Raw genomic sequence first — 16,778 nt, 5'->3', positions numbered from 1 at the left:
GCCAACTGAAATTTTCTTAATGTATGAAATGTAGAAAACAATGAGGTTCAGTTACATCCTTAGCAGTAATACTGCAATCATTGATTATGCTTCTACAGGAGTGAAGACAAAAACGCAGTCAGCATTTCAGGCCAAAATGTTGCTTTTTACACAATTGTTTTCTTTAAAAAAAAACAGCACGGTTTGTATTAAAATCATTTTAAATAAGAATATTCAATGGTAGGCAGCCAGATACCTTGCCAATATTTTGGATACCACATTGCCTTCGTCTTGATCCAGTAGAGTCAATGGAATGTAGAACCTATAAAACGATTGGAAGGACCCAAAATGTTAGAAGTTCAAACTAATAAGAACTCAAAGAAATAGTTAATAACATCCAATGATGGAAAAAATGATATCTGTCAGGTGATGAAGAGTCAGAAACTTTATTGCCAAAGGCAATAAAAACAGGATTATCCTTATTGTGTCCTTAATGAATACTGTAGAGCTCACTGAAAAACAAACTGTTTGCAAAGTGTTGTTTTTGGAATATTTAGAGATCAGATTCTTCAGTATTTTTTCCTGTACAGTGTGAGGAATTCCCTGATGATGGGAATTTTCTATAGCAGATCCCTCCATTGGTTTAGCTTTCCCATTGAAGCACAATGTGGCCCCCACCCTCATAAACTTCCTGAAAACATGGCCTATGAAGATTAAATGTACAGAGCAGCCTGATTTTTCCTTATTACATAATTTTAGTATTTGCCCCTATTTGCTATTTTAAATAATTTTTGTCTTACCTTCCATTCTATATTTAAGCCAATTGATTTCAGGTGGTGAGATAAATTATGTAAATAACTAAATGATGGTTAAATTAGAGAAAATAATTGCAATTCTGTAACTTCTGCCTTGAGATAGTATTAGCTCAATGAAAATGGCTTAAATCAGAGGTCTTCAAACTTGGAAGCTTTAAGACTTGTAAAATTCTCCAGCCAGCTATGTTCTGGTCTAAATTCTTAACGTTTCCTCAAAAGTAGTAATATTTGTTTAAAGACTCTCAAGTAATATATTATGAATCCTTTTTATGATATTATGATCAAAGTAGGAGACCCACATTCACTATAAACTCAAATTTCATCTCCATAACTTTTGAGCAGAGAAAAGAACTGTTTTTATCCTTTTTTTTTAAAAAAAGAATGGACTCTCTTGCATCTCTGCAGCATCCATTGCCAGGCAGATTTATCTACAGTGTTAGAAGCTGCAGGAACAAACTCAGAGCCAGAGTTAGGGAGGCAAGTAAACTTGCCAAGAGCAAGAGGAATAAAAGAAAATAATGCAAAAGAAAATAGGTTATGGAAGCCTCATATAATTTCCATCTCTATCTTAGCATATGACAGGAGGAAAAAAATGTGTTCTGGTGGATGGAGGAGCTTGAAAGAAATTGTCATTTGATGTTTTGTTTTATTTATTTCCACCTGAGTCATGATGCAAGGATTTTTCTATTAGATTACATCAGGGGTGAAATCTACTTGCCTTCTTTACTGGTTCGGAAGTGCATGCGTCACGCGCACACATGCACGCACATATCTTCTGTGCATGTGCAAAACCTGCGCATGCACAGAAGATAAAAAACACATTACTTCCTGGTTAAAACCAGGAAATAATGACACCCGGGCGGGTGGGTGGAGCGGAACTTCACTCCACCATCGCTACCGGATCGCCAAACCACCAACCACGATCGCTACCGGATCACCAGATCCAGTCAGAATCGGGAGCATTTCACCCCGGACTACATATCTGTATCCATGTTTGCAAAACTAATCTGGAAAAAATCCATGAGAGAATGACCGGCCCTTCACAATCCCTAGTATTGGTCCATGGAATCAGGGAAGCAGGTGCCCCAATGATCATGATTGTTGCTACTGTACTGAAGAAATTTTAACCATTAGGTAACTGTACTGAATTCATACATAGAGTCCTTCTCGGTCATAAAATAGTACATGAAAATCTGGACATTTTGCAGATTATGAGTCCATAGATTCTATACACTTTGAAGGTATGCTGTATTGTCTATTCAAAATACAGTACTGAGACTAAGGTTTTTATTTTGGAAAATAAAGGGGGATGCTGTATTGGCAAAATAGAGATACATCCGAGCTTTTTAATAGCTATAAAGATTGTGTGTAGTCAAATTTGCCAGTTTTAGTGGTAGCAGGATTGCTGTGGGCTGATTGTGGTCATGGTTTATTCATGAGTATAGTATAATGAGTATGCAAAGTCCTAAACTAATTTCTACTAGTTTGATACTTGTTAAATAAGGTGGAGTGATAATTTCCAGATTTTGGTTGATTATATGTTCACTCGCATCTAATAGAGTGATACATTAGAAGATCTGTGAAATGAGGATGTCCATCGAACCATCATCTTTCTGCTTTGTGAAATCTAATGTACGAGATGGAAAGAGCAGTAGTCATATTGTCCACTTTCATTTTGCTTACCAGAATGAAGACATCACCATGTTAAAGCGTCTTCTGTCGTATAATCATAAAGCTGTTTTTTGCAATTACAGCAAGCCTTTGGGTCAGCCATTTGTCCTAGCCATAGTAACTTTATTGTGGAGTAGAAAGTGTGTTTGGAAGAATATATTTTCTTGATTTAACCTGAGTGTTTTTTATATATTCTTTATGTGTCTGTTGATGAAGGATGCTATTTCAGAAGCAGCTAATTCTGTATGCAGTAAAGAGAATCTCTGTACAACTTGCTCTGATTTCTTAATCTACTAGCCTATTCTCTCATTAGACTTGGGAAGAATGTGTCGAGGTATGTGCATCCCTCCCTTTGGAAAAGTGAACAAGAAGGGATTTTCCTTTCCAGTGAACTGCAGCAGTTTTTAATGCCACATTACTATAGAGTGAGTTATTATAAACAGGTTTTCATTTGTGTATCCACATAGAATATACTATACTGTAAAAAGTAGATGGATGGATGGATGGACAAATTTCCTAGTGTCTACATTAATTTTCTCATGTTAAGATAGGTAAAGGTAAAGGTTCCCCTCGCACATATGTGCTAGTCATTCTCGACTCTCGGGGGCGGGTGCTCATCTCTGTTTCTAAGCCGAAGAGACAGCACTGTCCAAAGATGTCTCCTTGGTCATGTGGCCAACATGACTAAACCCCAAAGGCACACGGAACGCTGTTACCTTCCCACCAAAGGTGGTCCCTATTTTTCTACTTGCATTTTCTACATGTTTTCAAACTGCTAAGTTGGCAGAAGCTGGGACAAATAATGGGAGCGCACCCTGTTACGCGCCACTAAGGATTCGAACCGCTAAACTGCCGACCTTTCGATCAACAAACTGAGCATCTAAGCCACTGAGCCAACGCATCCCCATGTTAAGATACCAAAATCCAAAATCCTCCCTAAACTAGTCCACTAAAAACCATTGTCATATATACTGGCCCAGGCAAGCGTTACAGATTTCCTAAATACAATTTAGTGATGGTGATGCAAATGCTGCATCTCTCCTTCTGCCATTGGCTCAATGGAATCTGCGTAGCTGTGATTCAAGAAGCATCTCAAAAAGCATCTTGGATGCCAAGGAATCTATTTCTTTAAGTCTGAGAATAAACAAAGCAACATGGCATTCTCCAAATCTACTCTGTGTGGGGCTACCCTTTCAGCTACAAACATAATAGTGTAATGGCTGCCAAGTGACTGTCTTTTATTTGCTTGATGACTTGTTAATGCTCCAGGATGATCAATTGATATTTCTGTCAGAGGCAGGAAAATGACTAGGGATGTTTCCTTAACAGGCAATTTATCTGCAGGGTGGGTTCTGAGACCCAGTGTTCTGCCTGGAGGGAATGTGGGAAAAGAAAAAAAAAACAGTTTTCAGCTTTCAGAGACATAACCATTTTAGTCTATTATAGCAAAAAAAATTGTTGCAGCAAAAGCAATTAAGGTGACTGTTATTTGTCTTTTGCAGTGAAAAAAAAATAAAGGTAAACATTAACCACTTTATATAAGCTTTGTGGAATACCTTGAATGCAAACAGTGCCACCCTAAGCTAGGATAACACACACCTTTGGTTTCAAGGTGAGGTGAAATTTCTGAACATTAAGATAAGAGAAAAATGATAAGTAGAAGATCTGTAGATGGCAACAGTTACTCTTATGATAACTGTCATTCACAAAATAGTTGCTGGAGTGACACCCACATTTTAATGATGAGCTGATTAACAGACACATTTTGATTTTAAAAGTGTACAAGCTGTAGCTTGTATGATGCACCAAGGAACAGAGAGGATGAATTAGCTACTTGCATCATTCCGTAAACTATCCCACAGATCCAGCTGACTTCAGATTCTGTCAAAGATAACTACTGGTTAGACATAATATTTCAAAAAGGAGAATAACTCTATTCCCTAAGGAACAGTATAATTACTTTGATATCACCATTTTATCTTTGCAAAAACATGGCTAAGAGTGGATCTGAACTTGCATCTCTCTGGTAGCTCAATATTCTAAACAATGAAAATATCCCAGCATAGCTATAATGGATGAAACAGATCCACACATCAATCATTTGGCAGAATTGAAGAAAATTTCTTTTCAGCTTTATGTATTTAAGGGGTCACTTATTTTGAATTATTTATAATTAATCCTTGTTCCTCATTAGATCAGTTTTTATTCTTATTAAAGAAGAGACCTGTGTTTTCAGGCTTAGAATACTAGAAGGTGTTATGAGTGAGAAATGTGAGTGTCAAGACATGATTTTTCCAATGTATTTATTATCAACATCCAAAGCTTGAGGTCACATGGAAAACTGATAACGGTTCATCTCATTTGGAACAGATTATATTTATAGACACAAGTAGAGAATTTAGTAATAAAACCATTTGACATAATATCGAGTTGCTTACTTTAAGCTAATTAATGCTTTCGCTGACTACAAGGTAAAATTAATGTAGATATCACTTATAAAATGATCTGCATACAACTGAAACTTATAGTGTTATTTTGAGTTGTCATGTAAATGAGAAAGAATTGGTTGGTATGTGGATCTGATTCAACTATTTTACATGAACTACAGATAGTCCTCAGGTTACAACCACAATTGAGCCCAAAATTTATATTGCTAAGTAAAACATTTGTTAAGTGAGTTTGCCCCATTTTACGACTTTTCTTGCCGCATGTTGTTATGTGAATCATTGCATTTGTTAAGTTAGTAACTAGTTGTTAAGTGAATCTGGGTTCCCCATTGACTGTTCTTGTCAGAAGGTCACAAAAGGGGAACACATGACCCCAGGACACTGCAACCGTCATGAGTATGAACCAATTGCCAAGCATGTGAATTTTAATCATGTGACATGGGGATGCTACAACAGTCGTAAGTGTGAAAAATGTCCCTTTTTTCAGTGCTGTTGTAACTTTGAACGGTCACTAAACAAATTGTTATTAGTTGAGGACTACCTGTCTGTTTTGAAACTACAGGCAGTCGTCAACTTACAAACACAACTAAGCCCAAAACTTCTATTGCTAAGCAAGACATTCATTAAGTGAGCTTTGCCCCGTTTTACGTCCATTCTTGTCACAGTTGTTAAGGGAATCACCACATAGTTGTTAAGTTAGTAACACTGTTGTTAAGTGAATCTGGCTTCCCCATTGACTTTGCTTGTCAGAAAGCCACAAAAGATAATCACATGACACTATAACCATCATAAATATGAATCAGAGTTTGAATTTTGATCACCGGATGCTGCAGCAGTTGTGTGAAAAACAATCGTAAGTTACTTTTTTCAGTGCTCTTGTAACTTACAACAAACTTGTAAGTTGAGGGCTACCTTATTTGTCTAAAGAAATTATGACATGTAGTCTTGTATATCATAGTCAAAACTGGCCATTCTTTTATATAGTAAGTTTCTCACTTTTCTTTATAATAATCGTTTTAGAAAATGCTATTTCTTGCAGCAATTCTATGTTACAATATTAGTTACAACATAGTTACAATATATAGTTAATATTAAATACTGTAACATGGTACAATATTTACATACTATTTAGTTTTTATGTGTGTCTTGTGCTAGGATTTGGGGAGCACGGGGTGTTAAGGCATGATGGAGAACGGAAAAAAGATTTGGATCTCATTCGCAATTTTCTGCATGTGCACTCAGAAATAAACCTAGCTGAGTTTCTACCAAGTAAGCATGTTTTTAAATGTTGCCTCAAGTCATTAGTAAGACATCATTTATGAAAATATATTCTTTTTTTAAAAAATCTATTTTATTTTGTTGAATGACAATTACAAAACAATTAAAACAAAGATCAGAGGGCTACAATTGTGCAATAAAGCAATACCAATATAAAAAAACAATTGCTACCAATCTGCCTTCCGTTGAGGACTTGTATACTGCACGAGTCAAAAAGAGGGCTGTGAAAATATTTACAGACCCCTCACATCCTGGACATAAACTGTTTCAACTCCTCCCTTCAAAACAACGCTATAGAACACTGCACACCAGAACAACTAGACACAAGAACAGTTTCTTCCCGAACACCATCACTCTGCTAAACAATAATTCCCTCAGCACTGTCTGCATTACTATTAATCATCTCATTGTTCCTATCACCCATCTCCTCCCACTTATGACTGTATAAATGTAACCTTGTTGCTGGTATCCTTCCCTATGACTATCATTAAGTGTTGTACCTTATGATTCTTGATGAATGTATCTTTTTTTTTATGTACACTGAGAGCGTATGCACCAAGACAAATTCCTTGTGTGTCCAATCACACTTGGCCAATAAAGAATTCTATTCTATTCTATTCTATTCTATTCTATTCTATTCTATTCTATTCTATTCTATTCTATTCTATTCTAAAAAACTCCGAGGGCCTTGAAGCCTCACTCTCCCATCTTTTTAACTTTAATTATTTTATTTGTGTTTTAACTCCTATTGGACTATAGTATTTATATGGTTTTTATGTTTTAATTGAACACTGCCCAGAGCCGCTCTGTGAGTGAGATGAGTAGTTTCCAAATTCGATCTGTAAAACAAATAAATAAATAAAAACATAAAGTTAAAGCTCTGAAAATATAAGAAAAGTTCACTTTATGCCCAAAAGAGTAGTGGCCTTACTCTAAGCTGGGATGAACTACAGTACTGAAAAGTTTCTTTGCCTTGTAGTTCTCTACTGTATGTCACAAGACAAATAATTTAATCCTGGAAGAATTATTGCTTGGATACCTGAGCATAGGAACAGAATAACAGAATTGGAAGGGACCTTGGAGGTCTTCTAGCCCAACCTCTGCTTAGGCAGGAAATACTATACCATTTCAGGCAAATGGTTGCCCAATCTCTTCTTAAAAACTTCCAGTGTTGCAGCATTCACAGTGTTGCAGCCTAGAACTGTGTTGGCTTTTTTGGCAGCTGCTGCACACTGCTGGCTCATATTTAAATGGTTGTCCACTAGGACGCCAAGATCCCTCTCACAGTTATTACTATTGAACCAGGTACCACCTATACTATACCTGTGCATTTATATATAAGTATAATAGAATAACAGAGTTGGAAGGGACCTTGGAGGTCTTCTAGTCCAAACCCCTGTTTAGGCAGGAAACCCTACACCCCTTCAGACAAATGGTTATCCAACATCTTAAAAATTTCCAGTGTTGGAGCATTCACAAGAGGAGTCTAATACCAATCTTTAAAGCTTATAAAAATGTTCAGAATAAGATACATTAGAGTTAGCAACAGAGTCAAATTTTGCTCCTGTTGAAGTTCTCTACAGAAACTACTGTTCCAGCGAGGCAGGCTCTTATTATGGAATGGCAACTGCTTATTAACTCTACATGAGCTCCCACTGTTCTGTTTTCAGAATTTCCCAACACAGCATGTTCCACATATTAAACCTGCTTAAAATAGATCAGGCTTGCATTTAGCTCTTCCTTGAGTATATTCTCTCTTTGTGATCTTTCCGTTTTTGTTTTTGTTTTAATCTTGGAGTAGCACTGTATACAAGGAAATAGTAATAGTGTCAAATATTTGTGGCATGCATGTTCTAAGCCTTTGATCTATTTGGTTGCCTCTCTCGAAAATGTTCAGGCTTCAGCCTATTCCTTTCTGAAAATGAAATGAATGGAGAGAAATATGCATATTGTTCCCATATATTGTTTCTGTGTAAAGAAAAAAAAATCCTCTCTTTTTATGATTGTTCATTCAGTGTGATGGAAAAGAGAATGTTTTCAAATAAACACAAGAGGACAAAAATATAGGTGCAATTGTCAGTAGTGAAATATAGGACAGGTTTTTATATTTGCTTTTGATGTGGAATAGCTGAGGTACAAATTCTCTTTTTCATTGTAAAATCATTACTCTTGCTTTCTACAGCTTTGTGTTTTCTAAAATTCCAATGAAACTTAAGAAAAGGCATATTTTTAACATACATAAAAGGAGATTGTCTTTCCTAGATGTGATTCTTACCGGGAAATTGTAGTTAAAGATGGAAAAGCAGTGTGAACTATTTCCACCAGAAAAAATGCCATATCATACCGAGTTTTGTGATACCACAGTTAGAGAAAAGTGGTTAGAATGCAGTATTGCAGGCTAACTTTGCTGACTGACAGCAGTTCTATTCTCACTGGCTCAAACCTTCCATCCTTCCGAGGTCAGTAAAATGAGGACCCAGATTGTTGGGGACAAAATGGTGATTCTGTTATCCTCTTAGAGAGGGCTGTAAAACACTATGCAGTGGTATATAAGCCTAAGGTTTTTTTGGCCAATTTTATAATAAGTTTTTTAATTGTTTATTTTAATTGTATTTTGTTACTGTTTTTATTTTGGCTGTACACCGCCCTGAGTCCTTCGGGAGAAGGGTGGTATAAAAATCTAATAAAATAAATAATAAATAAATAAATAAGTGCCATAGGTATTGCTATTCCTGAATTTGTTAGGGGGTTGAATTACATCATCTCAAAGGTCATTTCAAGTCCTTACATTCTGAGAGTCTGATCAGAAGGTGAATCACCATACAGTGATCCTTCAAATATTTATGTATTGGCAATATACCATTCTTGCAGTTCTTCCATTTTTAGAGTCATTTTAAAAAATTGACAGCTAGATTTCAACCTAAGATTAGACTAAACCATAAATGTATATCCACTGTATTATATTGCTGACTGCTCGGGTTTTTTGAAATCATTTTCCTAAAAGTCCCAAACATGGTGTTTTCAGTTTTGGGTATTTCTTACATCAATATACAGTAGTTTAATGAAAATAGTAATTCGGACTATCTCCCATAAATTTCCCGGCCTTGTTTCTTCTCAGCCAGCATGAAAATAACTGAGAATTATGGGAACTACAGATTTGGCATTCTGTAAATTAGCCATTTCAATTACTTTGGTTCAATGATTGTTGGCTATACTTTCCAATTTTGTCCAATTGAAAGAGTTTTAGTAGTATATGGATTACTGGTTATTTAGTTCTATTACAAAAACTTTCCACTTGAGACTATTGTTTTTATGTTAACAGCTATTATAAAGTGTGCTACTTTAGTGTCCAGTTAGCTTTGCTATATAGGAAGAATCATCATTGTTTAAGAAGACTGCAAAGGCCAAATGAGAGAGAAGGCAGTAAGAAGGATGCCAAGATCTTAGGCTTATATACCGTATACAAAGACTAGAAAGATTAAGTCAAAGAGCAGACTGATAACAAATCAACTTCTAAATAAAATAAACCATATTCTGTAAAAACAGCAGACATAGTCCATAGCTAAGTCAGGGAAGAACCGTAGAATGGAATTGGAGAAATTCATTCTAACCATAAAGAGTTGGATTTTAAACAGGCCTTTCTTTAAAAAAAAAAATTACAGTCAACAAAATCTTACTGCCTAAGGAAACTCTCCTAGCAATCAGCTCATAACACAACTCTGTGTGCTAATGAACCCAAAGCTGTTAATATGGTTTCTTCAGTTAAATTGATTCATGAATTTTGAAGAGAACATTATCTAATGAATTTTCTTTGAATAGAAAGCAATTAAAAGGACAAATCAGTCTGATTAACCCCAAAATCACCCTAGCGCCACAAATGGTGTACAGTTTGAAATTATATCATAAAAGAACTAGAGCAGATTTGCTATCTCTCTGCCCTTTTTAATCCATGTAAATTAATGAACAACAAAGTTAATTTCTTTGATGACCCTTTCCTAGTATCACCTGGATTATGCTGATATTTAATTTGCTTAACGTTATCATAAAGGCTAAATGGATATTTTTTCACCGGTAAGTATTATGCTATTCATTTAAGAAGTTATTATTATTTAAAACTAATAAATACATGTTGATTTATTTAACAACAAAGAATGCTTTTCTGGAGTAAATATAATGTAACTATTTTTTTAATTTAATTACCAGCACATTAAGGTTTCTTTTTTTCTGCCCCAAAAATTTCATTTGAAGTCTTCAAGGGAAAATATTGCTATCATTCAGCTTGACTTTTTCCCTGCCAATCTCCTTAATTTACAAAAAATCCTTGCTCTGCAACCACAATTGGTTGTAGTGGTACTGAAATTTCACTAAGTGATGAAGTCATTAAGCAAGTCTTCACATGACCAGACCCAATTTTACTATAGTTGTTAAGTGAATTGCATGGTCATTAAGTGAACCCAGCTTCCCCCTTTGACTTTGTTTATCAGCAGCCAGCTGACAAGATTGCCAATTGTGGCCATGTGACCACAAGACATTGCAAGCTGATTGCCAAGTGCTCAAATTGCAACCACTTGACCGTGGGGATGGTACAGCAGTCATAGTTTTGGGGACAGGTCATTTTTTTCCCCTGCACCATCGTAAATTCGAACTGTTGTTAAACCAATTGTTGTGGACTCCATGTAGAAAATTAAAAGAGATCTGGGGCAGCAATAAGATAGGAATATATTATGGAACACCAACTTATGGTTTCTTGCAGATTTAAAATCCTCAATTTACTCCATAGAATGTTTTTCTGTGTGACAAAACATGGATAGCCACAATTCTTGCTTAGCAGGTACTATTCCAACAATTGCTTTGTTTGAGTGACCACCATAAAGGAATGTTATATTGTAAATTTCTATGTTTTTTTATTGTATTATATTTCAAACCATGTAACACTGTCTGGAGCCCGTATGGATTTTTATGGGCTACAAAAAGCATTAAATAAATAAATATTCCTCCTTTGCTGAGAAGATCAGTAAGTATATTACAGCATTCCTTCATTTGGGAATCCCAGAGTCCCTTCTATGATAACCTTCCAAAAGATGGTGAAAATGCAGCTCTTCTGGAGAATGTTTGGGGATTAATAGGTTGTTGCAATTTGTGATTCTCTTCTGCCTGACTGCGGTTGTTTTAATTCTCTGGACTATGTTTTACAGTTGCAAGCTTCCAGGAATATACAATTACCTACAAATCTATTAAATAAATAATTCTGGGCAAAAATAATCACAGAAGTCTTTTCTCTGCAGCATACTCACTTGGAGACTTAAAATATTCAGCAGCTGAATGAGAAAACCCTCCCAAGAAAGCCAATCTTACGCAACTCCTGTTAAAATCTAAAATCTCCCCCTTGTCTCCTATGTCAAGAATCAGGTGCAGACCAGTTTGTAGAGTTCTAAGCTATGGTAACACAATACAGGCAGCCTTCGACTTGCAACACTTTGTTTAGTGACTTCTCAAAGTTATAACAGCATTGAAAAAGTGACATATCACCATTTTTCACACTTACAACCGTTACAGCATTTCCATGGTGTTATCAAAATTTAGACTCTTGACAACTGGCTCGTATTTATGACGGTTACAGTGGCCCGCGATCATGAGATCACCTTTTGCAAACTTCAGACAAGCAAAGTTAATGGGGAAGCCAGATTCACTTAATACTCACCTTACTAACTTAACAGCTGCAGTGATTCACATAACAACTGAGAGGAAGGGTCATAAAATGGGGCAAACTTTAACAACAAAATTAACAACTTTCTCACTTAGCAACAAAAGTTTTAGGCTCGATGGTTCTCATAAGTTGAGAACCACCTTTAAAACATGCTATTTAGAACCAGGATGGTTAAAGCAACAGGCTAGAAATAAAGAGTCTATGAGTTCTAACCCCGCTTCACAGGGTTGTTGTTGTTGTGGAAAAAATAGGAGAAAGAAGGAGTACTATATGTGTTTGCCAACTTTAGTTACTTACAAATTTAATAAAGGCAGGAAATAAAACAAACAAACAAATAAATATTCCGTTCTTTCTATAATCAGATCATGCCTGGTCACCAACAGGCAATTTTTTCATTGCCACAGATGAATGTCTCATTCTGCAGCAATCTGCAAAGATTGCTTCTTTTCATGCCTTATTAACAACAATATGAAAATCAAGAGTAACTAGGCAGCAAATGAATGAGTGTTTTCCTTCCAATGAGAATTTCCCACTCAAATATGCAATATATATTGGGAGACACCACTGCATTTTCTCATATCTAACATGTGAAATGGTGGCTGGGGGGCATATGATAATCCAGCCTGCTAGCTTTCTTCCTGCCCAGTTTAAGTTTGAAAATTGGAAATAGAAAAGCATTATAAAACAAGTCCTGCCCATTATTATTCTCCTTTTTTTCTTTTCTTTTAATTTGACTGTATGCCTATTTAAGCTTGCCATTGAATGGGAAAGCCTATTGTATGCATTAACAGGATAATTGTACTGGAAATTAAAAATGTAGGAAAATCAAAGCTCTGAATGCTTTTGTAATAGTGATCAGTTACTCAAAATGTGCTCTTTAATAATCATGAATTTAAATACAGAACACAATCATAGAACTGATTGCTGTGCTAATTCAAAAGAAAAAATGTTGATGTGCATATGTCATGAGTTTTATTTTTTTTAAATTATAGCCACAGACTCAAGAGATACAAAAGCACTTTATATCTTCCTATAAGTTTTGCGGAAAACTTTTTTATTTTACAAAACAAAAGTATTTTATAACAGTGGTATCTAAGACTTACAAATGTGTTTGTGTACAGACCAATTTTTATTTCTATCTTATACTCTGTTCTATTACTATTAAAATGTTTTCTCTATACAGCAATTTCTCTCAGCAATTTTAAGATGTGTGGACTTCAACTCCCAGAATTCCACTTTGCTGGCTGCAAAACTCTGGAAGTTGAAATCTACACATCTTAAAGTTCCCAAGGTTTAGAAGCCCTGCTCTATACTATGTTATTACTGTGTTTCCTCTATACTATATACAGATAGTCTTCAACATATGACCAAAATTGGGATCAGAATTTCCATTGTTAAATGAGGCAGTTGGTAAGTGAATCATGCCCAATATTATGACCTCTCTTTTTTTTTTGCCATGTTCTTAAGTGCATCACAGCAGCTGTTAAACGAATCATACAGTTGTTAAGTGAATCCAGCTTCCCCCATTGACTTTGCTTTTTGGACACCGGCTGGGATGGTTTCACATAGCAATTGCATGACCCCTCAGCCTTCGTAAATACATGCCGGCTGCCAAGCATCTATATTTTGATCATGAGACCATGGGGATGCTGCAACAGTCGTAAGAACCGGTTATAAAGCCACCTTTTTTTGGTGTCATTGTAATTTTGAACGTTCGCAAAACAAATGATTGTAAATTGAGGATCACTATACTATTATAATTAGTGCTCTCTACTGTTGGTATTATACATCAACGTTTCCTTCTTACAAAGCTTGTTATATCTCCTCCTGGGATTTTTTCTTTTCTTTTAATTTGACTGTATGCCTATTTAAGCTTGCCATTGAATGGGAAAGCCTATTGTATGCATTAACAGGATAATTGTACTGGAAATTAAAAATGTAGGAAAATCAAAGCTCTGAATGCTTTTGTAATAGTGATCAGTTACTCAAAATGTGCTCTTTAATAATCATGAATTTAAATACAGAACACAATCATAGAACTGATTGCTGTGCTAATTCAAAAGAAAAAATGTTGATGTGCATATGTCATGAGTTTTATTTTTTTTAAATTATAGCCACAGACTCAAGAGATACAAAAGCACTTTATATCTTCCTATAAGTTTTGCGGAAAACTTTTTTATTTTACAAAACAAAAGTATTTTATAACAGTGGTATCTAAGACTTACAAATGTGTTTGTGTACAGACCAATTTTTATTTCTATCTTATACTCTGTTCTATTACTATTAAAATGTTTTCTCTATACAGCAATTTCTCTCAGCAATTTTAAGATGTGTGGACTTCAACTCCCAGAATTCCACTTTGCTGGCTGCAAATCTCTGGAAGTTGAAATCTACACATCTTAAAGTTCCCAAGGTTTAGAAGCCCTGCTCTATACTATGTTATTACTGTGTTTCCTCTATACTATATACAGATAGTCTTCAACATATGACCAAAATTGGGATCAGAATTTCCATTGTTAAATGAGGCAGTTGGTAAGTGAATCATGCCCAATATTATGACCTCTCTTTTTTTTTTTGCCATGTTCTTAAGTGCATCACAGCAGCTGTTAAACGAATCATACAGTTGTTAAGTGAATCCAGCTTCCCCCATTGACTTTGCTTTTTGGACACCGGCTGGGATGGTTTCACGTAGCAATTGCATGACCCCTCAGCCTTCGTAAATACATGCCGGCTGCCAAGCATCTATATTTTGATCATGAGACCATGGGGATGCTGCAACAGTCGTAAGAACCGGTTATAAAGCCACCTTTTTTTGGTGCCATTGTAATTTTGAACGTTCGCTAAACAAATGATTGTAAATTGAGGATCACTATACTATTATAATTAGTGCTCTCTACTGTTGGTATTATACATCAACGTTTCCTTCTTACAAAGCTTGTTATATCTCCTCCTGGGATTTTTTCTTCTTTTTTCCTTCTCTGTTATGTCCAGTATGTAAGAGCTCTTACATTTTTCCATACTGTGCTGTGCTTTGTTGGACATCTGCATGTCTTTCTCCTCTGGCCGTTCCACAAAATCCCTGTCTGTCCTTTGGCTGTTGCACTTCTTTCTTTACTAGCAACCACAGAGCTCCCAAATTACACCCCCTCCCATACCTGTGTCAAGGTTTATACACCACCCTTCTTGCTGGCAGGGGGGAAATGATTCAGACAGGAAGAGATAACGGTACCTGCAATTTTGGCCAAGCAACTTGCTCTTCCAGATTTGAATGCTACTTAAAAAAAAACAAAAAAAAACCAAGTAATGTCCCTGTCACCATGTGACTTCTTCCTTTTCGTTTCCTCTGCTTGCCTTCCAGCTTCATTCACCAGAGACGTGTTGTGGACTCTGCTGAGAGATGTGAAATTTGGAGAGGCAGTTTCTTACAAGCAATTAGCGACCCTGGCAGGCCACAGCAAAGCAGCCAGAGCGGTGGGTGGAGCGATGAGAAGAAATCCTGTAAGTCCATGTCAATGTTGAAATCAACTTGATGGAAGATGGTGGGTTGAGATGGAAAGCTTTGTGGGCTAAATGTCATTAGATTAAATATATCTGCTGCGAAAACTACTCTGCTATGAGTAATAAGGTCAGTAAGTGTTTTTAATCAGCATTAATGCATAAACCAGTTTAATATGATTTACTTCCTCATCATTTATTTGAAATGGGAGCCATGCATTTATTTTAATGCATCAAGTCCTATGGATGTGGCTCGTTTTCTTTTTATTATTTTTCTTTTCCTTTCCTTTTTTAAAAAAAAAATATAGGAGCAATATTTTACAGAAGGAACTGTTCTCTTTGCAAGCAAGACTGTAAAGACATGGAAGGAACACTTTTTTAAAATCACCTAAAAATATATGCCTCGGTCTGTTAGTTCCTATGGAGCGAAATGGCAAATTTCTGAAAGGAACACATTTGACTTGGGTTCCAAATAAGGTCAGGTTCTGGATATTGAATTCAGGTGTGTTCCAGTCTCATTCTCCTTTTGAATCAAGGCACGGGGGCTGAAAAGTGAATAAGTTTCACCAATTTAGGCAGCATCAGCTGTAGTGTTTTAGTTTGCAAGTTCAGGGGAACATTTCTAAAAGACCAGCTATATTGTCCTGTCAACTGCCCATCTTCACTTTCTTTGAAGCTTGCTAGCAACTGCATAACGGGGGTGGGGGGGAGAGTGCTGGAGGTGTGAAAGAATGGTGTGAGAAATTGAGGGGGTATGGACACTAACAGGAACCAGGCGTGCCAAACTGAGCCATCTTCCTGCCTTCAAGAATGCCAGCCCTGGGAAAAGAATGTACAGTGGTGCCTGAGGCGCCAGGCTCCCAAAACATTAGGACAAAACTTGATTGGGCTACTTACACAGGGGTCAGGGTTTTGGACATTGGGGATTGCTTTCAATATATGTTTTTGGAATGTAAACCTCAGAGCTTGCCTCACTACGCTGTTCTCAGATCTCTAGTAAAATACCTTTTCTTGAACACCTATGTAGTCAAGGGTCATTCTTTCCTAAGGAGTAAACAGTGGCCAGTCTGACAGTCCCCATTGGTGGCATACTTCTGATAGTGCCTATTCTGTAATTCCTAAATTTCATTTTAGCATGAGAATTGATTGGCATTTATGACATTGGCCTATGCAGTTAAGTGGGAAATTATCTAGGTAGTAGTGCAAGGCCAGTCACTATTGGTGAACAGTCAAAAGGGGACATTTCATGTTCCACTGTTGCTATACTTTATCTCGGGTGAAATTTACTTCCCTTCCCTAAGTAAAGGTAAAGGTTCCCCTCGCATATACATGCTAGTCGTTGCCGACTCTAGGGGGCGGTGCTCATCTCTGTTTCAAAGCTGAAGA

At 36.3% G+C, this 16,778-nt stretch overlaps 1 protein-coding gene across 4 annotated transcripts in view; it reads left to right on the top strand.

The window, feature by feature from the left end:
- MGMT (O-6-methylguanine-DNA methyltransferase) overlaps positions 1-16,778 on the top strand; it is a 248,464-nt gene that overhangs the window by 188,875 nt on the left and 42,811 nt on the right. For all 4 annotated transcript variants that reach the window (XM_058188752.1, XM_058188750.1, XM_058188748.1 and 1 more), the window contains one exon: positions 15,256-15,395. In XM_058188752.1, the coding sequence (XP_058044735.1) occupies positions 15,256-15,395 (140 nt within the window). The remainder of the gene's footprint in view (positions 1-15,255; positions 15,396-16,778) is intronic.

Source organism: Ahaetulla prasina, chromosome 6 (assembly GCF_028640845.1).
Source record: "Ahaetulla prasina isolate Xishuangbanna chromosome 6, ASM2864084v1, whole genome shotgun sequence".
NCBI classification, from domain to species: Eukaryota; Metazoa; Chordata; class Lepidosauria; order Squamata; family Colubridae; genus Ahaetulla; species Ahaetulla prasina.
This window is presented reverse-complemented; position numbering and strand designations above follow the sequence as displayed.